This window comes from Python bivittatus, unplaced genomic scaffold (assembly GCF_059951505.1).
Source record: "Python bivittatus isolate LINGU-HERP-01145 unplaced genomic scaffold, Pbiv_v1 ctg000840_np1212, whole genome shotgun sequence".
In the NCBI taxonomy this organism is placed as follows: Eukaryota; Metazoa; Chordata; class Lepidosauria; order Squamata; family Pythonidae; genus Python; species Python bivittatus.
Window position 1 is genome coordinate 31,494,621 of NW_028277113.1, and position 26,218 is coordinate 31,520,838.

General features: G+C 36.0%; 1 protein-coding gene across 11 annotated transcripts in view; it reads left to right on the top strand.

Annotated features, from left to right (window-relative positions):
- The window catches only part of PPP4R1 (protein phosphatase 4 regulatory subunit 1), a 50,125-nt gene that overhangs the window by 1,141 nt on the left and 22,766 nt on the right, over positions 1–26,218 (top strand). For 5 of the 11 annotated variants that reach the window (XM_088131022.1, XM_088131021.1, XM_025167268.2 and 2 more), the window contains exons 3-7: positions 13,720–13,855; positions 15,481–15,587; positions 19,241–19,383; positions 21,540–21,686; positions 25,459–25,566. In XM_088131022.1, the coding sequence (XP_087987148.1) occupies positions 13,797–13,855; positions 15,481–15,587; positions 19,241–19,383; positions 21,540–21,686; positions 25,459–25,566 (564 nt within the window). In that variant the 5' untranslated portion in view covers positions 13,720–13,796. Of the gene's footprint in view, positions 1–36; positions 104–7,993; positions 11,033–13,719; positions 13,856–15,480; positions 15,588–19,240; positions 19,384–21,539; positions 21,687–25,458; positions 25,567–26,218 lie in introns of those variants that run through there. The other 6 variants (XM_088131025.1, XM_007429187.4, XM_088131024.1 and 3 more) reach the window with 4 other exon arrangements.

Consider the following 26,218-nt stretch of genomic DNA (forward strand, 5'->3'; position numbering starts at 1 on the left):
AGGGAGGGCCGGGGGCGGTCCCACTTCCTTCTCACCCGGAAACTCAGGGTACCCCGAGGCTTGAATGAAATGGGGAGAGGGAACCCATCCCTTTTCAAGCGCGGTTTGTGCCTTGGATGAAATACGGGAGGGGCAGAGGAGGATGGCGCGCGCCTAGACCTCTTTGATTTTGCTTCCGTGAATGAAGGGTTGGAAATCGTGGGGCGGCCCAAGTTGCATTGTGGGAGGAAGTAGCTATGCTCAGCTGTCCTGGCTGGTTTCCCCATTTGCAGGCATTTAGGTGTATGGCTTCCAAAGTTATCTGTGGGTGTCTTTACTTTCTTGGCTTCCCTGGAGGCCATGAACTGAAAATGGGGAACGCTATGAATTGGATGGGTTGGTTGTGTTAGTAGCATGGCTGCTAGTCTTTAGATGAATGTGAATTTAGGTCATGTGGTGCTTCCAAGTTTAACAATGGTATCTTACTATTAGGAGATAAATAAGGTTTAAATATCTCTTTGAAGGAAGTTGTTTATTTTCTGCCACTGAAGTTGGTTTAATATGGAAATACAGGAATTGATTTTCTTTCTGGTTGTAATGTTTGCATGTTTAATTTATCCATTGACTGAGGTTGTCTGTATTCATTTTTGGGCAACTTGATGCAGTGAGGAATGTTTGACTTTCTGTAAATATTTTTTTAAATGTGGCAGTGTCTTTGACCTTGAATAATATTCAGCTAAACAGTCTTCTGGATAGAATAGCTGCTTCTACCACACCAGGACAGAAGTGATTCTTCATGTCCCCAAAAACTACTCTGGAGAGATACAGGAACCTTGGTAACAGATTTGGGGTGGGTGCAAAGCAGGAGCTGTACAGGGAGGGTAGGAAGGGGAAGTCCAACAGTACAAATAGCATTGTATTGCATTGTATTATATTTTGTTCTGTCTGCATTAGACAAAATGCAAGTTAATTTCAATTTTAAACAAATTTGGTGATGGGTCTGCGGCTAGCTAGGAGGCAGAAGTGATCTCTCTCTGAGACTTGCTGCCAATTGGAATAACTATTATAATTTATACAAGAGATATATTTACCTAAAAATAAGTACAGGTAGTTCCTGGGTTAAGATCGCCAGGTTTAAGGATGACCCATAATTAAGAATGGAGTCTATTGTAGCAAAATTCAAGTTAAATACACAATGATTTGAGTTGAATACACAATGGTTCGAGTTTATTACACAATGCTACTTATACAGTATTATACAATAATACTGTTCTGGCTTACATACAAATTTGACTTAAGGACAGACTTGGGAATAGAACTCATTCTTAAACTGGGGACTACCTGTATACCTATTTGTGTTTGGAATAGATTGTATTTCCACTGTCTGTAATTCGGTATATTCTGCTAATACCTGGTAAAGTGTGTCTTTTAAAAAGAGGCAAATGTGCTAACAGTGCATGCAGCAACTTTGATTGTAGCCTTCCCACCCTGCTATTTTCATGATACATTGGACTACAGCTCATATAATTCTGAGCTATCATGCTGGTAGGCAATTCTGGGAGTCACAATACAACACATCTGAAGTGATGATGATGATGATTATCATTATTATTATCCTCAGTCAGGTTTGGGAGATCTGTAAATTACATTATCCTGTAGAGGCCCAAACTTTTTGTGTCAATTTGATACGGAAGCTAAAAAAATTGACTGCCATGTGGGAAGGTTTGTCAATTGATACGCTGTCTACCATTTTGAATCTGGCTAATCAAATATGAAATCTCAGAAGTCAAAACAGCAAGATGGCTTTATGATACCCTGTGTAGTTCATCCAATACTCATTACAATCACCCCAGTTTGCCTGTATCTTTTTCTGGGCAAGTGTGGACATTTATTAAAAAAAGTAGAAGTTGTAGGGACTTAACATTTTTTCCCTTCTAAGATTGCCTATAGGGAATGCAAAGGATTCTTGGATATGGAAATGTGGAATACAGTGATTTGCTGTGTAGCACATCAGTTTTCTTTATTTTTTGTTAATGGATGACAAGTGCAGGGCTTGGCAAAGATAGATAGAGCGTATTGCCTTCCATAGGCACCTTGTTGGAGATCCCTGATGTAATGGAAAAGTGAACAATAAGTAATAAGAGTGAAAAAATTAGAAAGTGATTGTATCTTTATATCTATCTATCACCAACAAGGATATGAAACAATTTGATATTATTCTTTATAAAATCTTTTTTGAGCGACTCCAATGTCATCTGCCTGGAGACATACATTGTATGTAAGCATTTCCTGGCCATTAACTCTTAGACTGAATTCGTGTGTAAAACAGAAGTTATCTTGCAAAGTTTCTAATTTGTAAGGGCAATTTTAGGGGAAAGTTGCTTCCTAATTGTAAACAAAATGTTTTAGCATTCATCTTGTACAGCTGAGTTCACATTAATATTCACTGGGTTGTTTTCTCTCTTCCTTTTGCTAACCCATGAAAGTGGCATTTGTCGTAAGAGCTTTCATGCCTTTACTTTCTTGATTATTAGGGTTACAGTGGGAAAATTTTATCAAAGAGGAGAATCTTTCAATGAGTGTTTGACGTGTTTGAATTCTATATTAGCTTCATTTCCTGTAAGAGTCCTCTTTGTGCCAAAGTTCTTCAACTGAGAACGCTTTATTTCTCATTACATGTTTTATCCTGAACATTGTACCCTGTGTGTTCCTGGAGTAATGCAGCTGTCTTGGCCCTCTATTCAAGGAAAAGATAATCAAAATACCTAATCTGTACTCAGTAGCTGTATGAATAGAGGTAGGACCTTAACCTGGCCATAAATGAGGTGCTGATAATGCCAGCAAATTGAATTGCATGTTATAAGTTGATCTCCAAGAATAGACTGGTTGGTGGATATTTTTAGCCTAGAATTCAATATTTTACCATTAAACTACATAAATAATAAATTATAGTCCTCTGATACCTTAGGTTTATGTTTACAAATCCATGACAAAAAACATAAAGTTTATGTAGAAGCTTTTACTAAAACAGGTAATACTTTGTTTGATAGCAGTTTTGGAGAGGCTAAGATGTAAATCTGCTGCTGTTCAGTCGTTAAGTCGTGTCCGACTCTTCGTGACCCCATGAACCATATCGCGCCAGGCCTTCCTGTCCTGTAAATCTGTTACATAATATTTAATCATCCTTAACTTGCACATTTTAATTCATAGATACAGCTTCAAAGTGATAGGTAATCTTTCTAGGTGACCTAGAAAAAAAAATCAAGACACCCTTTTAGTTATCTAATGAGGATTCCAGGAGCCTGCTGGTTTTCTTACCATCTACATTTATTGCTTGTAGCAATAAAATTAAATTACTTATTTCTTCCAAGGATGTTTCTCTGTAGAAGTCACTTGTTCTGTAGTTGTTCAGCTCATATATGGAAGAAAGGATGTTTTTATGTATTTTCCCGTACTAAGTGGGACAAGGAAAAGTTTATGCTTCAGTCTTATTATACAATTTTAAAAGGCCCTGATTATTTATTTATTTATATTTATTAAGCAAATTTATATAGCCTCCCATCTCACTGAAGTGACTGGGCAGCATACAACAATTTACTCTAGGAAGTTTTTCTGACTGCTTAAATAGTTGAGTTTCAGACTTAATATTTATGTCATACTATTCCATTTTGGGGGGATGCGGTGGCGCAGCGGCTTAATGACGCTGAAAGTTGCCGGCCAGAAATGGTCTACGCTTCAGCGGTTCAAGTCCAGCCTTCGCGTTAAACAGGGTGAGCTCCTGTTTCCTCCCCGGTTCCTGTCAACCCAACAGGTCGAAAACTCACGTGAGTAGACAAATGGGTACTCTCACTCCGGTGGGAGGAAAAATGCTGGCGGCACCTTGCAAAAAGGAGTTGGGAGCAGTTGCCAGTAAGCGCGAAAAACTGCGCGCGCCTGAAAAGGGCGCGAAGCAACGGAAACCCCGCCTCCTGCGCTCACCAGCTGGGCTCTGCCCTAGGAAGGAGGCTCTGGCAAACCACTTCCGAAACAATTGCCTTGAAAACTGCAAGGACTCGTCCAAGCAGTCACTGCAGGGTCAGCAATGAGCGCAGACAAAAAAAAAAAAAAAATTCCATTTTTAAAGTGGCTGTTTTAAAAATATTTTTCTTTGGCGAGGCCACTAAAATTATAACCCTAGGCAGATATATTTTGGGATATATCCCAAGGAGTCATTCTAATGATGGATCACATTCTTGATTCCCAGCGTGCACATGTGCACACACACACACATTTGTGGACTCCAGAAATTTATTGTGGTAGACTGGGGAGCAAATTTGGAAACATTGTATCTGCAGAAGCTGATGAAAATGAGATCAAATTAAAATGTTATTGGTGTGCTCCAAGACCAACAACGTACAAAAATAAGACTAAACTTAGGACTGCAGTAGGGTGAGACCCAGTACAGAATGTGTTAGAAGCATAAGCTAAACTATAGTGTAAAACTATACAAAACAGAAAAAGTGCAAAACAAAAAGCATCTAAGAACATAAAACCCTGAGCCATAAAATAGCTGAAATTAGCCCTCAATCTAAGGAAGGGGTAAGTAATAAACACTAAGAGAATAAGATCATAAGTGAATGTATCAAATAGTTTTGAACTGTTCTCTGTGTTTTAAGCAGACAAATAATATTTTTGTGAGAAAATGGAGAGGACAAAATAAAATTTATTACAATTTAGCAAAACCACTTCCACAAGAAGTGGAAAAGAAAATTGTTTTATTATGATTTGAAAAGCATCTGAGTAAATGAAAGTAATAGGTTAGACTGTAGTAGTAAAGAAAAACTGCATTCATAAATATTTCTTTTGCAATATATTTTGTATTTTATTTCATAGAAGAAAGTTTTGTGGGGTACAAATAATAGTCACTCATATTCTAAATTAATGCAAATTCTTATGTTTGCATAAGGCAGTTTAGTTTTATGTATATAGATGTGTAGCTGCATTGATACATATACATGTGTGCATATAGATATCTATATGCACATCCTACACACCCCATAGATTTTCATTATCCAAGTTCCATGGAACAGGAAAAAGAGCTGTTTTTATTATTTAGCAAGCAACTGGATGCTGCTATATATGATTAATAGCAAAAGAAATTTCTTAAGAGTTAACTTTGTTGAGATATGTTTAAGTAAAGAGTGCAAAATTCTTGCAATAGATTCAGATTCTTGTAATGTGTACAATACTCTTAACATCAATATGTAAGAAGAGAGTGTATAGGTTGTTAGGCACTAAGTACTGCAAGTCTGAAAATTTATCTCAATTCACAGTTTAGTTCTTTTGGCTTCCACTTTGAATACACGCATCCCAATCTTAATTTTTTTGTTCTTTTCCACAATCACTGTGTTTCAAAAATATTTAGCAGATAAATACAGTTCAGGATTTATACTGAGATGTTGCATATAAAGAAAAATATTAAGTTACTCAATTGTGTTACTAGATTTGGAAAAGGGTATATATGAAATAACATAGTATATGTACAGTATATATTTTTCTCCAGGACACAAACTTTTTGTGTTCCTAAGTGTGGCATTTCATACCTCAGGAAGGAAGAAGACTCAGCTATTCTTAACTTTTTCATTTGGGACTTTGTACTGTAAAATCATTTCAGGCAAAAACAGTGGCCCAATTTCTGTATGGTATCTAATTGGACTTATATTCTAGTTTGTCATATTCAAATTTATGAGGGCCCTCTTTCCACCTGCTATTCCTCCATTAATAATCAGGATTATCAAGGGCACTTTGGTTTTCATTAACGCTGGTTTCCTAGTTTGGCTGGCTTTATTTGCCAGTAATTTGCCAGTAATTTTCAGACAAGCTAGATAACAGCCATTCTAAGGAAACTGCTGTCATATGGCCTTTTACCAGAATTTTTACTACGCGTGGGCTATGAGAGCACTAGAGAGAATCTGAGGCAACATATTTTGGATGCAGAATGTCTAATTTAGGCAGAATATACAAAAACTTTAAATTTTGAAAGCTGACCTCTGCTGGGAACCAGTCTGCTACCTTACCACTTCAACTGTGTCAAAATATTAGCATTTTACAGGGTACTCTTTTTAATGAATGCATTTGCCCTTGTGGTTCTGGAACCACTGGAACATTAAAATGGTAGGTCATGTTTTCCAGTATTGCATTTTTTACAGAGACAAAGTACATTAATTTTATTAACTTTACTGATCATTCAGATGATTTTAGCATTTGTCAGATAAATAGCTGGATTGTATTTACAAAGTGCCTGATTTTTTATAGTAGTTATAAAGACAGGAAAGAGATTAACTTATCTGTAAATAGGTTATACATACTTATGTACTATATGTAGTTGTGTAGTTTGCATTCTGACAATTATATTGTCTATCTTGGACCATTCTAAAATTGCTTACTGTGTTTTCAGTCCAAATTATTAGCGGTTGGTAGGTTGGAAGCATACAGTTCGTTCATCATTAAGGAACACATTAAAAAGAAATATGCTAGACTCCTGCAGCTGAATTGAATAGTTGAATTTCAAGGTTAATAGAATTGGCATTTTGAATGTAATAGTATGTCAAACTGTGGTAGATGTGTTGCACTCACTTGCCAATACTCAAATGCTGAAAACATAGCTATCCTCTGAAAGAATATTTGGATTTGGAAACTACAACTAGAAAATACATTTTTTATATTAAAAACTTTTTAAATAGCTAACCTTGTCTAACTAATTGTTAAAATCCTTGTTTAGCATTTTCCCTATAGTCATAAAACTCATATTTTGTTTTAATCCAAAATCTAGTGTTGATCTCTTATGGACTATTATCTTGATTTATCTTTAATAGATATTGAATGATTTAATTAAAGTCTTTTCAAGCTTATTTATGTAAATAGCTATGCTACCTCTTGAATGACTTCCAATTTTAAAGCTGATCCATCTGTAGTCCAAAAGTTCAGTCTAATTCAGCAATATATCTCTAGCAGTACTCAGCTAGATTTTTCCAGAAAGCTTAGAACCACATCATGATGGAACATATGCAAAGATGAATGTAGATAAGGCCTTCAGAGACATTGCAGCAAGGTAATATAATCTCAGCATTTTATGTATGGTTTTTCCCAAAACTGTAATTAGAAACCATGCAGTAAAAGACACACTATACTTCTTGCTTACTTTATTTCATGTTTTCATCACTATAAAAATTATGATTCATTGTCATGAAATAATTACTATTTAACATAGTGGTGTGAAAATTGGAGAAATTTTCAGTACTTCAGCTATTTACATAAATAAGCTTGAAAAGACTTTAATTAAATCATTCAATATCTATTAAAGATAAATCAAGATAATAGTCCATAAGAGATCAACACTAGATTTTGGATTAAAACAAAATATGAGTTTTTAAAATGAATTTGCATCAGGTTTATCACATCTACTTAATAACCTTAAATCTATACAGTGTAATATGTTCTACTATATAAATATCTCAAAAGCTGTTCCTGTTTTCAGAGCATTAAACTGAAATATTTGAACAGAAAAATAGTAGTTTAAATTAGGTATATAAATAAGCCCCAAACCTGAAAAAAATACTGAAAAATAACATGCTAATTAAAATATGCCTGAATTACTGTGTTAATGTTTACAGCTCTGTGAAAAGTCCCTTGAAAAGTTACTTAACTTTTGATAGGTTCAGTCAGATTGGTATCGTAACTTTCAAAACAATGATAATTTTATGAAATGATCATTTTTCTTAAAAGAAGTACTTTATTTGTGTGTTCTCTTTTGCTTCAAAGCAGACTTAAATATTTTATAAATCTTTATAAACATAGATGTGGAAGACTATTAGTAATTTATGATAATGCAAGGAAGTCCTATATCTTGCATCAGGGTCCCATTGTGAGGTAAGTCAGTAACAAAAAGCTGATTTTCATTTATGCTATAGAGCTGAAGTATAAATAAGAAAGCATGTGGAGACAACTGGAATAATTATCTGTATGAAAAGAGTTGATATTGGGAATTTCATCTTCCCATTGTTCACTCAAAAAGAATGCAATAACGGAATTGCTTTTTCTGACTTGCTACAATTACTCCTCTTGCAAGAAGACTGTATTAAGAGAATCCTTGCTAGATCGGTAGTGTAATCAAAATGGCTGAACTGGATCCCACTGATGGCATATATCTGAAAGAATTAGAATCAACCACTATTTTGAAAATAGCAGGTACTTTGCAAGACTGTTATGTCTGTAATTGAATTTTCAAAAATGTTTAAAAATTCTATAAGGCAACTATTCAGATTTAGTAGAACTGATATTGATATGGAAGATCTTGTAGAAAGCGTAAAGATAATTTAATTAGTATTCTCTAATTTCTCTTTTTGTTCTCCTATCCTGAAATGACAGGGGAGAGGAGAACACATTAAATAAACACACACATCTAGAGAACGATATACTGTGCTCATTGTATACTGTACTGTATTGTACAATGTGCTGGACTACACCCATAGGCTGAAGTTTAGAGGCATGCAGAAAAATGTGGAAAAATATTGCACATATATTCAGGATTTTATAATAAAGGCACTGGAGAAATTGGGCCAGATTTCAAGTGAAATGGTACAGTCTGTAAAAACAGAATTTGTTATGGCACTAATGGTCATATAATTCTTGGAATGTTTTAGTTTCTTGTTTCTTGGCTCAACATTTTTATAGGAAGTTATGTAGAAAAACAAATACAAATTTACACTTTTGATAAAAGGTGTAGAATGATGTGGGAGATACTAACAAATAAACACAGAGCAGTATGTTCACTTCCATAGAATATTTCTTAGTTTTAGTTGTGATTTAATATGTAGAAACTGAGAAGCTGATGCCAGGTTTTCTCATATATTCTCTATAGATATAAATCTCAAAGAATCTGTAAATCTCAAAGAATCATGTAAACATAGCTTTATGGCCTCATGTTTAAAACATAATGATGTACCACTCACTGATGTAAGTTAATTTCTGTTACCATGAGTTAAAAGTGAACTGACTTAGTTAACTTCATTTATTTTTAATAAACTAAAGTTAAGTCATTAATTTTACATGCAGCATTAATATCTGAAAAGGTCTTTTATTTAGCCCAAAATGACTAGATTGAAATACAAACTTAAATGAAATGAGGATTTCCTGTAATTTAAAATATAAAGTTAAAGAAATTCAAAGTTTTATTTAGGATTTGTTTTCATTAATTTTCTTGGAAACACTTTAAAATCACAGAAGCTGGTAGCGCCTGGTTAATCTGGTATGATCTTGAAAAGGCTAAGCAGAATGGGACCTACTTAGTGCTTCAATAGAAGACCACCCAGAATCCACATCTTTATAAAATAGACTGGGAAAAAGGCAATTGCAAATCACTTCTCAAAGAAATAGCCCATATTGTTGCCAAGAAAAAGCATAGATGGTTTCACCAGGAATCAGGTTGACTCAAAGAAGACCTAACTTTTTAAAAATACCTGTTTTAAAACATTGTGACTCAGTAATATATCCTGGGTATATATTCATTAGTTTTTAAGAAGCAGAAACATGGAAGCTCTGGAAAGTTTCAAAAAGGAAAATTTCCTAGTAATGCAAATTTTCCTTCTATATTAACAGGATGGACCAGTCAAGGGTATAGCTCAGTCATTACTAGTGATCCGGTAAAGGCCTTAGGCATTAACTTAGAAAACAAAAAAGGGATTGTGAAGAATTCTGAAGAATCTCTCAGAACTGAGATAATTGGTCAACAGAATCGCAAACACTGCTCAGTGGGTGTAACAAGCAGTGTCATTCTGTTAATGGGTGATGTTCCTCCAGTAGAATGGATTCTTAATAGCCCTCTACACCTGTCCCAGACAGCAACAGAAAGCTCCACTGTGCAAATATGCTTGCTTACTGTTGGATGTAACCCTCAGTTTTAAAATAATGCACATCAAAACAAATAACCCTAATTTTACATATAACTAGATTTGGAAAGAAACCTTGGGATTCCTACTTAGTGAAAATGATGGCATAATGTGTGACAGCTGTAAAAGCAAATGCCATTTTTGGGAAGAGTGAAAGTAAACCGTATCCTTATGTTTAACAATTGTGGTGTGACTGCACTTGGAATGCTCTGTACAATGTTGATCCCCTCTCTATTATATTGTAGAGTAGGAACCAGTGTGGAAGAATTCAAATAAAATGATCCAATACTGGAACTGCTTCTCTATACAATAAACTTAGATTACAGTGGCAAACTTCAGTTGGAATGACGTCAGAATTCTTTAAAACTCATTACCTTGATTTGTTCTTTGCCAGAGTTGCTGGGTTATCTGATGCAGCAAAAAGCCCCCATAGATTGCTGTCCACTGGCAAGAAGCACTGACAGTATGCAGTAGCACACTGCTAATTAACTTGTAGTTCAGAATTCTGGCTCATTGTTGGAAGCGAAGCTGGCAGTGTTTGGGCTTTTTAGCTCAGGAAGATTAAGTGGGAATATGATAGTTACACAGTTATGGACAATTTTTTTCTCATTCTAGAAACTGAGTTATTGAATGGTGGGATATTCATAACTGACAAGGAGAAATAATGCTTCACATAGCACGTACTTATGGAATTGGTTTCCTGAATATGTGATCTCAGCCATCAGTTTATGCTTTGAAAGGGATTGGACATACTCATGGAGAAATGTATGAATTGATGTATTGATGTGGTAGAAATGAGGAATGGTATCCTTGCAATGAGGACCACAGCTGTTTACTCTGTGTAAACTTATATTTCTTTTTCTCTCATGTCATGCCTTTAATTTATTTTGCTTACTATTTCTTCCTTCTTTTCTGGGCTTTGAGAGAGAATAGTATAAATATACATCTGTATGGAGATAAGGCTATCAGTGCCTGTATACAGTATTAGAAATTGTAGGTCTTCCATAACCTGATTCCAGGAAATAGGAAGAGAGGACTGCTGCTGTCATGCTTATAGACTCCACTCATATCTGTTAGCCACTGTGGGAAACAGAATGCAGGACCAAAAAGGCTTTTGATCTGATCCAGTAAGACATTTCTTTTTATATAACGAGCAAAGACTTTATGCTTTTTACACACTGCATTAAGGATTACACAGTAGCACTGTGCAGCCTATTTGATGAGGCCCTTTGCTTACAAACAGTCCCTCTTTGGGTCTGTTGTGAAGGTGCAGTAGTACTGTCTTGTGTGCGCATACACACATGTCCAGGAAATCCTGGCAGGGCCATGATTTTTGAGCGGTGTTTTTAGTGGCTGTGGCAGGTTCGCACAGAAAAAAGCAATGTTTCTGATTAAATAATAAAATATGAAATGCATATCATATATGCTATGATGCCCAATTCAGTTTTTCTCTAGAAGATTTTGTGGATAATTCTGTTAATTTTTGCAAGAGGTGAATTAAATTCTGTAGTATGAGTGGCTTAGACTGAATGTAGCCTTGATCTAAGGGCAGTCTGAGTTTATACTTCTTTTCTAGCTTAACTATCAGATACTGTCATTTTCTTTACCACTTACAGTATATAGTGAAGTCTGATTTACTCTGCCTCTGTGATTCAGGCCTTCCCCCCCATGTATTGCATTTTCCTTGAACATCTTACTGCTGCTTAAAACTCAAATAATGTATACTTAAGACAGAAAGAGCTACTTACTTCTGCTCCAATGGTGAAGATGTTGCTAATCAGCTTGTTCTAATCTCTCATTATTATTATTTTTGCTTCTCATGTTCAGTTTGCTAGTTGGACCTTTACACAGTGGTATAAAATGCCTTTGATTTCTCAGTAAAATTCTGGTCCTTGCTCTGATAATCTTATGCTTTGTTTCTGCCAGCTTCCGTTATAACTGTACAGTATCTGCTCACTTACCCAAAATTTGCCCCCCTAAGTTATTCAGCTTCTGTGCTGCTCTGATCCTGTGTTCCCCATTTATCTCACATTGCTTTGTCTATTTCTCTTTAGCTTCTGCCTTGCACCACTCTCACTTCTTTAACTATTGTATTGTCAACCCTCCTCACATGTTAGACATCAGGACCTATCACTTGAAGCCAGTACAACTGGCTGTTGAGTCTCCTAGTACAGCTTAACACTGAACACTTTATTTTTTTCTCATTTTCCGACAAAGCTTCCAAGTTTATTCTTGATTATATATTTTTGGTCAAGAGTATTATGCTTGGTTCAACATATACTTATGATATGGTTTCTTTTAAGTATGTTTTTAATAAATCATAATTGCCTGGGTCATAATATAGTTTATTTGGCTTTGACTTAGTAGAGTGTGTGAATCCTGTCACAGTGTGTAGAGTTGATATTTCATTATTATATAATTGGAACACTATAAATGAAATATCAATTTAATCTTAACCATTTTCCAGATGGATAATCACAATTTAAATAAACCCCAAATTAGAATTTTAAATAAACCCAAAGAGCCTTTTGGGGTCTTCTTTTAACATTAAAAGTTTAACCCAGCTGATATTGGCAATTTGGAATTTTTTTAATATGAAATGATTTTATTATTGTTCAGCTAAATGGATTCTAAGAAATATTTCTGCATAAGATTTTTAAAAACCCACTTCGTATCTTGTCCTTTTATTAACTGCTTATAGTTCATGTGATTTTATTATTTTTATTATTTTATTCCTTGAGATTCCTTTGAAAGACCATAAGCCTTAAAATATTTCTAAGAAATTGATTAAATTAATTATTCCATGTTGATAAAACTGGTTTCACGTGGATATTTGGTGTTCTTAGTGGGGTTTATGTTATATTTTATATTTTCATATTTTATAGCATGCATTTTTACAGCGGATTCACTGATATTATGCTAATGTTTTCGCACAACATACTGAAAATGTGAACCCTGGACATTTTGGAATTTTTGGCCATGTTTGAAAGGATGCTTTTAAAAATATTGGTATATTGTCTTTGTTTTACACATTTCCTATAGAACACCAATATATCTACAGCAATGACATCTATTATGTAAAGCATGGAGCTTCACAATAGCTGATACTTTCATAGATTTCCTCAAGGATTTTTCATGTATAAAATAAGTCTTTTAAAAAAAAATAGTTTGCATATAAGCAGTGCTTTGGTTTAAATGTGAAGCTGAAATTCAGCCTTTGGAATCTTCTACCAGTCTAGCAACTCTTAGATATTTATGTACAGAGATTGACATTACAGATTTTTCAATTCAGTATGACATGAACTATAAACAGACTGTAATTTTACTAAAGAGACTTTTGAAAGTTAGCTTTTATTTTATATTTCCTTATGGAAAGGTTATATGATTTCTGTAACTTTGCAAAGTATTTGAAATTTGAGATATTGGAAAACCTTTTTTTAGAATGAAGTGCAGTATTTACATGAAAGGAAAATGAACTTGAATGTAATAATTCCCCCTCCAAAAAGAAGACAGAATTTTTTTTTCTCTGACTCCTTTATTGTGTTCTCAGTGTATATAAAATAGAAGGATCCTTCCATTTAAAAAGTAATTTATTTGGTGAAATAAATTAGCATATTTGTTTTCCTGGCAAATGCAAATCTAAGTGTAAATTTCAAAAGTCATTGCAGCATTGCACAAAAACCTCTTTTGAAAGGGAAACCATTGTGAAAGTAGGTTGGGTTTTAAGAAATATTGTTGCATAAGGTTTTACGTATCCATCTGTTTTAAAATATAGAAATATGATTATAAGAAATATTTCTGATGTCTCTGATAGTTGGTGTGGATGACTACAGCTCAGAATCTGATGTGATTATTATACCTTCAGCCCTGGACTTTGTCTCACAAGATGAAATGTTGACACCTTTGGGAAGATTGGACAAGTACGCTGCAAGCGAGAATATTTTTAATAGGTATGGTATATAGCCTAAGGAATAGAGTAAATATTTTATTGCACCATTTAAAATTTATGTGTATGTGTGTGTGTCAGTATAAGACAACATTTAATCTTTCTTTATATCATTCTGAAAATTAAATATATACTCAAATCTACCTTTTTCTATTTTGTGGATTGCATGCCCTTTTAAAGGGCTGTTATAATATTTTATAAAAATATATATATTAGAATCTCTTACTATGGTCACATAAAAACTAAATGTTTGAAGTAGCTTACTTTTTAAAATACATACAGGTAGTCCTTGACTTACGACCTTTTGTTTAGTGACTGTTTGAAGTTATGATAGTGCTGAAAAAAGTGATTTACAACCAGTCCTTGCACTTATGACCATTGCAGCATCCCCGTGGTCATGTGATCAAACTTCAGGTGCTTTACAGCGGTTGCAGCGTCCTGGGGGTCACATGATCCCCATTTGCAACCTTCCCAGCTGGTTTTCAACAAGCACAGTCAATAGGGAACTACGTGATTTGCTTAATGACAGTGTGATTCATTTAACGACCGTGGCAAAAAAGGTTGTAAAATTGGGTGCAGTCATGTAATGCCTTGCTTAACGGTTGCACCACTTAACAATGAATTTTCCAGTCCCTATTGTGGTCATAAGTTGAGGACTGTCTGTAGTTAAAGAAGGGGAACTGCAGTGTTCATAGCTGTTTACAAAGATAAGTCTATCTGATACTGAAATATGCACATATGATAAAAATAATCTTAATTACTGTAATGAATTCTGAGTTGAAGGTTCTATACGCTTTTGTATGTAATGTTCGTAGGCAGAAGAATGTGCTAGTATTTTCTCTGCTTTGTTGTGGTGTTATAATGCTACATATTTTACTTCATTCAGATCAGTTGTAATAGTGTTAGTAGCAGACCTTATCTATCTATCTATCTATCTATCTATCTATCTATCTATCTATCTATCTATCTATCTATCTATTTCTTAAATTTATATCCCACCTTTTCATTCACAATCTCAAGGCATCATACCTAGTGTATCCTTTTCCCAGAACAACAGCCTTGTGAATTGGGTTGGGCTGAGAGAGGTGACTAACCTAAAGTAATCCAGTGAGCTCCTATTGCTGAGGGTAGACTAGAACCTGGGTCTCCCAGCCCCTAGCACACCTTAACCAATACATCATTCTGGCTTGGGTGTGCTGCAGTCAAAATGTTTAGGAAGAGAAAGGTGGATCGTATGCAGTAATAGCCATGAACCTTTTGGCAGATCACACACAGCTATTCCCAGACTGGTTCCTTCCAGAAGTTTTAGATTTTAGTTTCTTATGGGCATGTTGACTGTGAATTATAGGAGTTGAAATCCAAGGCATCTAGGCACATCTTAAAAAAAATTACCATACTTTCTTAGCTTAAATTCATATTTGTTGTGAAGGCCTAAACAGGATAGGAAATATGTACTAACTTGAATTCTATATAGAAGGCCAGGATAGAAGTGAGATTGCCAGCTACTAAACAATTCAGGGTGATCTGCAATCTATAAATGTTTGAATTTTTTTAAAATTTGGAGTATATAAATTTCTTACAATGTAATATGCGGTAAAATTATAGTAAGCTTCCTTTTTCATACTCCAGGCAAATGGTGGCTCGAAGTTTGTTGGATACTTTGAAAGAAGTGAGTGATGATGAGAAAGATTGTATTGCTGTATTGGAAAGAGTCAGCAGGCTAGCAGATGATTCAGGTATGTAATATGAACAATTTTTATAGGTCAGCGTAGTAAGGGGAAAGACTAGGATGTTGAGAGAGTAACAAAAGTTTAACAAAGGCCGGAATTGTCTCTTTTTATCAATCAGGAAGCCATGCAGGGAGCTTTCTAGAAGCCCTTCTGGCTAAAATGCAGGGTAGAAATGCTACAAATAAAATCACATTCAGAATGTTGTTTATTATAATGGTACATACCAAATCCATACTTTTGATTGTATGTATGGGAGTGCTATAGTTTCTGTACGCTGCATTACGGTCTCTGCTATGAGTCCTGAAAGTGTTGATCCCATGGGTGTTCCTCTAATTTGTTGGTATATTTGTCCATCAAACTGAAAGTAGGTAGTGAGGCAGAGGTTGATGAGATCCATGATTCTGGGTATTTCAATCTTAGTGTATTTAGAGAAGACACATGAAACAATATCTTCAAAGGAATAAAATTCACAGGGGAAGAAGAAAACAGCACACTACCCTTCCTGGATATCCTCATTAGCAGAGGAAATGATGGTAAATTAGAAACTCTAGTCTGTTGGAAAACAGACACTAACCAAGTGCTCCATTACCAAAGTAACAACCTAACCTCTCACAAGAGGAGCTGTATAAACATTATTCAGATGAGTACAAACACACTGCAGCAACCCAGAACACCAGAAAAAGGAAACAGACCATCTATACAACATCTTCCAACAAAATGGATGCCTATGCAACTTTATCAAGAAGTGCTTGACTACTCAATGGACTACAGCACAACCAACACAAGCTATGAAAAAGATAACACTACCATACATCAAAAAATCTCAGAAACAACCAACAGACTATTCCAACCACATGGCATCACCATAGCACACAAACCAACTAAAGCCCTCCTAAACATCTTAAGTAAACCAAAAGACCCAGTAGCCAAGAAGGAAAAACAGGAGTCATCTGCAACATACAATGTAAGGACTGTAACAGCCACTATGTAGGACAGATAGGCTGAAGACTAAAAGAGCTCATCCATGAATACCAACTAGCAGTCAGAAGACACGATTAAAACTCTTTAATTTTACAACACATGGACAGACTCAACCATAGTTTCAACTGGGAAACTGAGCATCCTAGAGCAAGCTAAATCCAAAAACACTAGGGAATTCCTGGAAGCTTGGTATTCAAACAAATCAGCTATCAAAAGACACATAGAGATAAACCACATTTATGCACCATTCAAAAGAGGCAATAAAAGAGCTAAGAAGGAAACAAAAAGACCAGAGCACATCCTTTCTAGCAGCCAACATCCCAGTAAGCAGGGAGTAATACCAGACAAACAAGCAGAAAACAATACCCTAATCAAGGAACTACCAAGGAGAAAACTACACCCCCACCAACACTGGCAGGGCAAGCTACTGTATATAAACAGGGAGCAAACCCCACATTTGCCAACAATGATGATGGTAGCTAGCTGGGTAATGAAACATCTGCAAGCAAACAACCAAGCTCAGAGAGCACCAAGGACTCCACAGAATTAATAATGTAATGGCATTGGTTAAGATCTTTTATTAAAATGATTGCACACTCACTATAATATCTGTAACCAGAATATCAGTTATCCAGTTTTAATGGATGATTTCTATTCTTTATGTCCATGGTGCTTGATAAAATAAAACTGTCAGCTCTGTGCATGTGTCTAACCCTTATTACATCAAAATAGAGAGGAAGTGACTGGGTGTTGCCAAGAGGAATTGGATATCACTGTAGAAAGACAGATAGGTTTCTGGCTGCTTTGATGAAGCTAGTCATGAAATCTCATGAAAAGAGCCCCCCCTTCTAAAATATGTAACAAACGTCAGTCCATTGTATCTTCTTCCTGTAGAACGTGTTTGGGTATTTGATTACTCATATTACTGATTTCAAGACTAATTCTAATGCAGAAGTTACCTTGGGCATTTTTTTGGATGTCTAGAGGGGCAAAAGTGACCTTGTTAATTCTCCTAGACCATTTGACAGTGTATGAAGTGTGGTATCCTTCTATAGTAGAGTACGTCACCCTGTGAAACGATGGTTCTTTTATTCCCTGGAAGAGTGATTCCAGAAGATTTGTGATAGGAAACTAATACTTGACACTGTGGCACGTTAACATTCCATAAGATTTGGGGGGGGGGAGGGTTGTCCAAGCTGTGAGCATTTATATTAAGCTGCTGAGCAATGTCACCTATTATTTGGAGTGAGGTGTCATCAGTTTACTGTTATGATACAGATCTATTTCTTTTTTTATGAGTGGAATGAGGCAGTGGGAGTGCTGAATTAGCACTGGAAATCTGTAATGAATTAGGTGAAAGTTAATAAATTAAAATTAAATCCAGATAAGTCAGGGATGCTTTTGTTGGAGGTTCTTTTGGTGGTAGGATTCAACTTGTCCTCACTGTACTTTGCAGATTTTGCAGTTTGGGGTGGTCCATTATTACGGATGATAAAGAAGGCTTTATGCCATAGAATTCTTTCTTCCAGATGCATTAACTGCAACTTTGCTGAACAGAGATAGCCTGCACATTGTTTTCCAGGTTAGATAATTGTGGTGCGTTGAGTGTAGCTAGTTTTGAATAACCTTCAGAATTATGACCACTAGGCTACTAACTAAAAATGGGGGCTGAGAACACAATTATTCAAAACTTAAGTAGCTATACTGGCTTATGGTCCATTCCTTAGTATAATATAAAATGCTAGATTTTACCTTAAAAGTCCTAAATGAAAGCTGGGTACTTAAAAGATTGTCTTTTCTAACCCAAGCCTCCTGTAAAGTGAGACAGTTATTAGAAACACTTCTCTACTTGCTCCCCTGCTATCTGAAATGAAGCAAATGGAACAGAACTAAGATTTCTTGGAAGTGATATTCTGTATATTTTCTGGAGGAAATTGCTAAGCTCCTCCCTTTCATTTGGCACCATCATTTTGATGTATTATATTGAATTACATTATTTTATCTGCTGCCTGTTGATACATATGTTTATTATCTTATTTATAAGTTGCTCTGGAAATGTTGATATTGAAGGCTGCATAAAAAATTCTTATGATAAGAGAATGTTTTCTCTAGGTAACCCACTGTTTATTCTTGCTGGATATAAAATTGATACTCTTTTCTGACATGAAAATTAGTGTTTGATTAATTTCAATATATTTTGAAATATTATTACCAGACTTATGAAATATGTATGAATATTTTTCTGATAAAGGTTTGAATAATAATCTTAGTTTCGTCCTGAATACTTCAAAACTGGTTTCACTATGGAGAGAAATTTCTGCCCCAGGCTTAGCTCTATATCTCTCTTTTCCTAACTTCCATCTTAGGACTACCAAAGGATCAGTGAGAGCTTATAGAGCTTGTACGTATGGGAAAACTTGGCTATACTTCAGTTTACCAAAATCTTTTATTTACGAGTGGCTTGAGTTTTGAAGAAGGAAAAACATTATGCTACTTTAAAAATAATAATACTTTTCCTGTACGCTCATGAATTGTCAGCTATAAATAAAATAAGGCAAATTGTGACTAATTATAACCCCTTTACTAGCAATACACTGTAGTAGTAATTCAGATTCAGATGAACATAAGCACGCAACTTACAAATGATATGATTTCCTTTTTTATGCTTTTATTGATAGAGCCAACAGTACGAGCTGAGTTAATGGAACAGGTGCCTCATATTGCTATGTTTTGTCAAGAAAACAGGCCGTCAATCCCTTATGCCTTTTCAAAATATTTATTGCCCATTGTGGTGAGATATCTAGCAGACCAGAATAATCAGGTAAGATTACTCTGAAGCTATTGAAATCATGTACATATTTTATCTGTTTGGAATTAAATTTAACATTTACAATTTGTATGATGTCAATTCTTTTCCATCATATTTAGCTTCATCATTTTTCATTGTGCTTTCGAGTGTAAATATGGTAGGTCCTTACCTTACCTTATCTAGCCATACCTAAAAAGCTCATAACTTGAAATCTAGGCAAGAGATTGCTTAAAGATGAATCAAGGAAAAATGACTCAGCCACTGGATTAGTCAAGTTTCTCACTGATAATCTTATACAGTTTATAACTCTACAGACCATTATTTTGCACAGCTATTTCATTGTTTCAACCAGAACTTGCAGTTCTTTATCCTGTTGTATACATTTTTACAGGTTCCTTTTTTCTTTTAAAAAAGGAAGACCTAGAAGTTTTAGAATTACAGTTCCCACAAGCTCAAGCTACCTTTAATAGGGATGCATTGTCAAAACTGAGTGACAAAATACCAGTATTTCCAGGGTTTTTAAAAGCAAAATAAGTGTATTAATCAACTGTTATACTTGTCATCTATTTTGCTACTAACAGCAAGTTTCCCAAAAGAGTTAAATATTGCATCTATGCCCCTCTGATGACATAACTTGATCATTTCTGTGTTTCCTGCAGCCCTAAGAGGCTACAGGAGGAGAGGACCCTGGCAAAGAAAAACTTTCTGCTGCTACATTGAATGCAGGAGTAAATTTTATATTTGGGCATACATGAGCAGTGTTTGGCTTGTGCACAATCTGGATTTCTTTCAGAACTTTTTTGGATGTTGAACCTGCCCCCAAATTATTCAAAGAATGAAGGAGTACGCTCCAGAATTTTATTTTAGATAGAAAGAGAAAAACATGGGGTAAGGCAGGGAAGAGCAAAGTGTTCCTTCCAAAAGACTAGGGAATCCTGAGAGGAGAGAGGCCGGGAAGCACAGGGAAGTAGATTTATGTGAATGACATAGAAGAAATGTATTTTTTTATTCAATGAGTTTTGTGTAGGAGAAAGAGAGAGGACAAAAACTCATATCCTACACATTGCCAGCATGGGAACTCTGCTGTTCCATGCAACCCTTAGCCAGCTAAAAACTTGTGTAGACTGTACTGGGAGATTAATTTTGGCTTTACTTTCACATAGGAGCTAACACAGCTTTGTAAAATTGCTTTCTAATTAGAAAATGAGGGTTCATCAGGTTTCGTTATTTTTTGTGAGCTGATGTTTTTTACCTAGTTATTTTGATTGTTTTGTTATTTTTCTTTTTTTATTCTGAAAATCAGAAGGATTCTGGTAGCACCTTTTCAGACTAGCAGATTTTATTAAAAGGCATAAGCTTTCATGAGCTATGGCTCACTTCATCAGGTGCATGAAGTGTCTAAATAAATGTAGGATTTATAAGAATAAGGATGAGGGGGGAAAGGGAGGGGAAAACAGGGTGGTTATGCTGATGCAAGTTATGTGTGAGACAGATTACAAGTACCTTATCAATTATCAGTTATAATGGATTAAACACCCATTGTCTTTGTTGAGATCTTCTGAAATGGTCTGAAAACTTTCGATGTATTTGAGTTCAGCAATTTCTCCCTTTTTTGTATTGATAAAGTATTTTTGTTCCAAAGCAACTACTTTGAAATCTGTAATGCAATATTCTGGGTGGTTAAAATGCTTTGCTATTACTTTGTTCTAAGTCTTGATGTCAAAGTTGTCTCCATTTTATGCAGTCTAGTCCATAGAAGAGCTTGTGAATAAATCTATATACCTTAAGAGTTTTTGTGTGAGACTGTGATTTTGTAATGTGATAATAAAATCTCTCTTTGAGTATCAAGTGAACTTTATTTTGAATTAAAGTTACCATTTCCAGATAAGGATTCAAAAGGACTTTTGAACTCCATAGCAGAGTGAAACTGCTAAAAAATTGTGTGAAAGGGTTACTTGACTCTTCAACCCCATTAATGCTTTGTAGCATTAAGCAAATATTTCAGTGTTGCAGTAATACAAACAAAACCAGTTACTAGAATCTTTGGTACTGGGATCAGTCCATTGCTCAGAAGTATATTACAGAATTCATAAATAATAGCTCTAACATAGCTGCGGAGATTGAATCAAATGGAAGTCTCCTTTTCCTGCTTTTGTTTTTTTACATAGGTGAGAAAAACAAGCCAAGCAGCATTGCTTGTTCTGTTGGAACAAGAACTTATTGAACGATATGATGTGGAGACCAAAGTATGCCCAGTTCTAGTAGAACTGACTGCTCCAGATAGCAATGATGATGTGAAGACAGAGGCAGTGGCAGTAAGTGAAAGAATGATGTTACAGGAATTGGTGTTTGACTGATTACCTGAACGTAGCTCACAGCAACAGAGGTGTTTTCGTTGGCACAATAAATATTATGTGACAGCTTTTTAGCCCTTTTATACAATGCAGCCCTGCAGCAGTTTTGATTCAGAGGCAAAAGGGTGCTTTGAAGCATGTAGGTCACAAACTGCTTTACAATCTCAGGAAAAGACACATTTGGTTTAGATATTTATTTGTTTCTTAGATTTATACTCCATCAAAATAAAAAAGACTTTCAATGGATTTAACATTTCAGTAAAATACTGTAAAACATCCATGGTAAAAGAATATAAAAGCAATCAAAACTAGATTATCATATAGTGGTCAGTCAGTCTAATGGTGTCAGCTCATTTCCCCAAAGCCAGTGAAGAAGTGGGGGCAAGTCAAATGTTGAGGAAGGCACTTCCAACATGTAGGTGTATCCACAGGAAAGGCACATTTATGAGCCTCCCCTCTCTTTTATCTCCTCATTCCCAAAGGGGGGGGGGGTTGTCCACAAGTATTTTTCCTGGGATATCTAAATTGGGTAGGTTGAAATTAGGAGAGAAGATGTTCTTGCAAGTACACTAGTGCCAAGCCATGTAGACCTTAAAGGTCAAAACCAGTCCTTTGAATTGCACTCAGAAATTAATATGGAGCCAATGCAGAACCCAAAGCATAAGTTTAATATGCTCATGTCGCAGGTGTTGTCCAATAACTGGGCCACTGCATTGTGGAACAGTGGAAGCTTCCAAGTGGTTTTCAAAGGCAGTCCTATATAAAGCAGATTGCTTCCAGGCAAATGGCGATGAGGGCATAAGTTACTGTCACAAGTTCCTCTCATTCCAAGTAAGACTGCAACAGACATACCAGCCAGAGCTGGTCAAAGGCTCTCCTGACCATTTCATTTGCCCATCTAACAATAGCCATGAGTCTAGGAGGACTCTCAAGTCTCAGTTCTGTTTCTTTAGAGGCAGTGCCACCCTGTCCTGAAACAACACTAGAGACATTAAGGAGCCTTACTGAATAAAAAGCAACAGCATCTTGTTTGGATTTAGACCTTTACAGCCTCCAGCTTAAGACATTGACTGTATCTCCAGTACAACCCAGGACAGCAATGTATAGCTGAACCCTGGCTGGTGGACAAACTCCCCTAGCAGTTACATGTAAATGTTAAAAAGCATCCCATGCCCAGATCTGAATCATGCCTGAAAAGAGTCAGGATAATGCACTTCTTCTAAGGTGGTCTGTAGTTGTACACTGACCACAGTCTCAATAATCTTCTCTAGAAAGGGGAGGCTGGAGTCAGGATGGTAGTTGTCAAATACATAGAGATTCAGGAGGGTCTCTTAAGGAATGGGCAAACCACAGCCTCTCAAGGTTGCTGCCACTAGCCCCTTCTGAAGCAAGGTGTTGACCATCTCCCAGATCCAATTTGTCATGCTCCCTCCAGGTCCCCAAAGGAGTCAGGAGGAGCAAGGAACAAATGCACAGTTGGCTGAGGACAAATGATAGAACACCTGTCCACTTCATCAGGGTTCACAGACCAGAAGGAGTCCCAAATAACATGTCAAAATATTGCCCCAGTCACAACAACAAACTCTGCTCATAAAATGTCCAGACTTTGGTGAATCTGAATGACTTATCAACAAAGCTCTGTGCCAATTTGTCTTAGCAGCTAGGCAGGAAATCTATCTGTTGCCCTATCCCTAAAAGATGACTTGCCACCTTAAACAGGCTGCAGGATAACAAGGGAGGAGAAATAAAAACATTTTGTTTTCCTTATCACTACTTTATAAGCTCAGATCTGAGCTCATATCCATGTTCAGTCAGATTCACTTTTCATTTTTCTCCACTAGCTCTCTAGGCATCTCTTCTGTTGCTTCACTCTGTGGTAAACCATGGGGCCAACAAGAGAGGCCATTTGGGAAAAATCACATCAAGTGCCTGGGTGGTCTCTGTTGCCAGTAGGCATCTGGGAGCATAATAGAATTGTCTGTAAGATTGCTGGGAAAAAATCCAAATGCCTGCCAGAAACCATTTGGATCCATAAGGCATGTGGTGCAGACCTTCCTAATAAGTCTGTTCCCCCCATGGAGGTCTTGGGTGGCCATCAATCTCATCTGGACCAAGAAGTGATAAAAGGGCAGGTAGAAATGCTATCCATGTTTAGGTCATTACCCTTCTGCTGCAGGACAAAGATAAGGTCTAGAGCATGGACACCTACATGTGTTGGGTTTGAGATTATTTGGAACAAGCCCATGGTTGCCATGGAGGCCAAAAACTCTCAAATTCTGCTCAACCAGCTCAAGTAGATGGAAAGAAGTCACCCAACATCAGAAGGAAAGAGGATTCCAACACCAGCCCTTGAGACCAGATCAGACAGTTTTGGAAGGAATCTGCTGGTAACAGGATGGCTGGTATACCAGCAGAATTCCGAGTTTTTCTCTACTAGCTTAACAAATAGGCTTTTACATCCTACTACAGACAGACCCTGGGTTAAGAACATCCAACTTACGGAAAACTCATACTTACGAATGGGCTGCCTATTACTAAAAATGGCAGACAGGCTTCTCCTTCCTTGAGCCGATGAACCGCTGAAGCCATGTGTTTTTAATATACATCTGGTTTTCAGTGGTTCACAAAAACATTGCACAGCTTCAGCGGTTCATCAGCTCAAGGGAGGAGAAGGCTGTCTGCCATTTTTAGTAATAGGCAGCCCATTCGTAAGTATGAGTTCTGACTTACATACAAATTCGAGTTAAAGAAAGACTTAGGAACGGAACTCATTCTTAACTCAGGGACTTCTTGCATCTCTGTAGCAGAGTCCCTAGTTAGAGATATAATGTCTCTGAAGATCAGCACCACATTCCCCCATCCTCATTCATAGCATCCAGGCTGCTGAAGGATCCAAAACCCCAAGGGCAGATTTTGGAAAGGGTGAGGATTCACCCATTCTCACCCAACCAGGTCTTCAGTAATACACATCAGGTCTGCCTGTTCATCCTACTAAGTTGTGGATAGATGAGGTCTTAACCATCAACAGCTTGAAACTTCTGCCTGCCCCAAAGCACTTTTTTGCCTATTAGGAAATTTGGCTTTTAATTTTGTTCATTCCATGCTTCTAATTTACTAAACTATTTAACGTTGAAAATGAACATCTTGATATTTCTAGCCTCATAGCTCTTATATTTCAATTGGTTTATTTATTTATTTGGAATTTTAAAAAAATAACTAGAGCATTAGTTTAATTTTTAATTGAAGAGACTTTGCCTACATGAGTATAACTTTCTGTGCCTCTGCCCAAGCCATGTGATTTGTGTATTTATAACAGTGATGGGTAATTCCCATCACCCACACTATTTGGCACTGATGGTATAGGATGAAGGGATTGGAATTCAATGCAATATGTTGCTCACATCCTTGAACTAAAGTTCAGAAATGTGCTATCAAATCTGTATTTCTCTGTGTCTAATGCTGCTTGTGCAGATACAATAAAATGCTGCAGTAAACTGACCATGAGTTATTGTCGCAAGTCTTTTGTGTGTGTCTTCTCCCATTAACTTTATGTTCACAAATAATTTTATTTCAATTATTATTGATAATATTTAATATTGAAATATTTCAGTGTTCTATGAATGTAGGCAAATACACACACACACACACGTTTATAGGATGCAGAGGCATAATTTTTAGAAACTTAAGGAAGTTGGACAGCTAAATCTATAACTAAACTTTCCTTTATATTTAGATAATGTGCAAAATGGCCTCCATGGTTGGAAAGGATATCACAGAGAGACTCATTCTTCCTAGATTTTGTGAAATGTGCTGTGATTGTAGAATGTTTCATGTTCGGAAGGTATGCTTTCTTCCTTTATAAATCTGTGCTGCTTTTTTTAAAAAGTAAAAAACAGTTAACACTAAAGGTTAACACTAAAGAGCTAGACATTATGTCTATCTATTTGTAGTCTGCTGTAAGATAAACCATTCATGTTAGAATTTCAATTACATTCTAACCTAAAGGTTTGAATAAAGAAAAATGTTATCTATCTGCAAGCCAAGTAAATTTAAAATAGTGTTGATATAAGGAATTGTGCTATTTCTCATGGGGAATTTGGGGAGTTGAAGTCCACATATTTGTAGGATGACCAAGCCAGGGAAGGCTGCCATAGAGGGATAGTATTCTGTGGAGACTTATTCCCAGAATTTTAATATCAGAAAGCTGGGAAGAATTAGAAAGGTCATAAAAACTAACCTAGTTTAGACAAGTTCCTTATGCATAAATGATGTATGATATATTGACAAAAGCAGAAGAGCAAAGCAACTTCAGATGATTTGACTAAGTGCAGTAGTTCGAGGCAAAAAATCTAAGTAGATTATTCAATCTGATCTGTGAGGGACATTGACCCAAATATGATAGCAGAATGTGAAAAAAGATCTATCTACTTTCCTTCAGATCAATCACATATCATCCCATTGGGCATCTTGTGAATGGTAAATTGGAGTCCCTG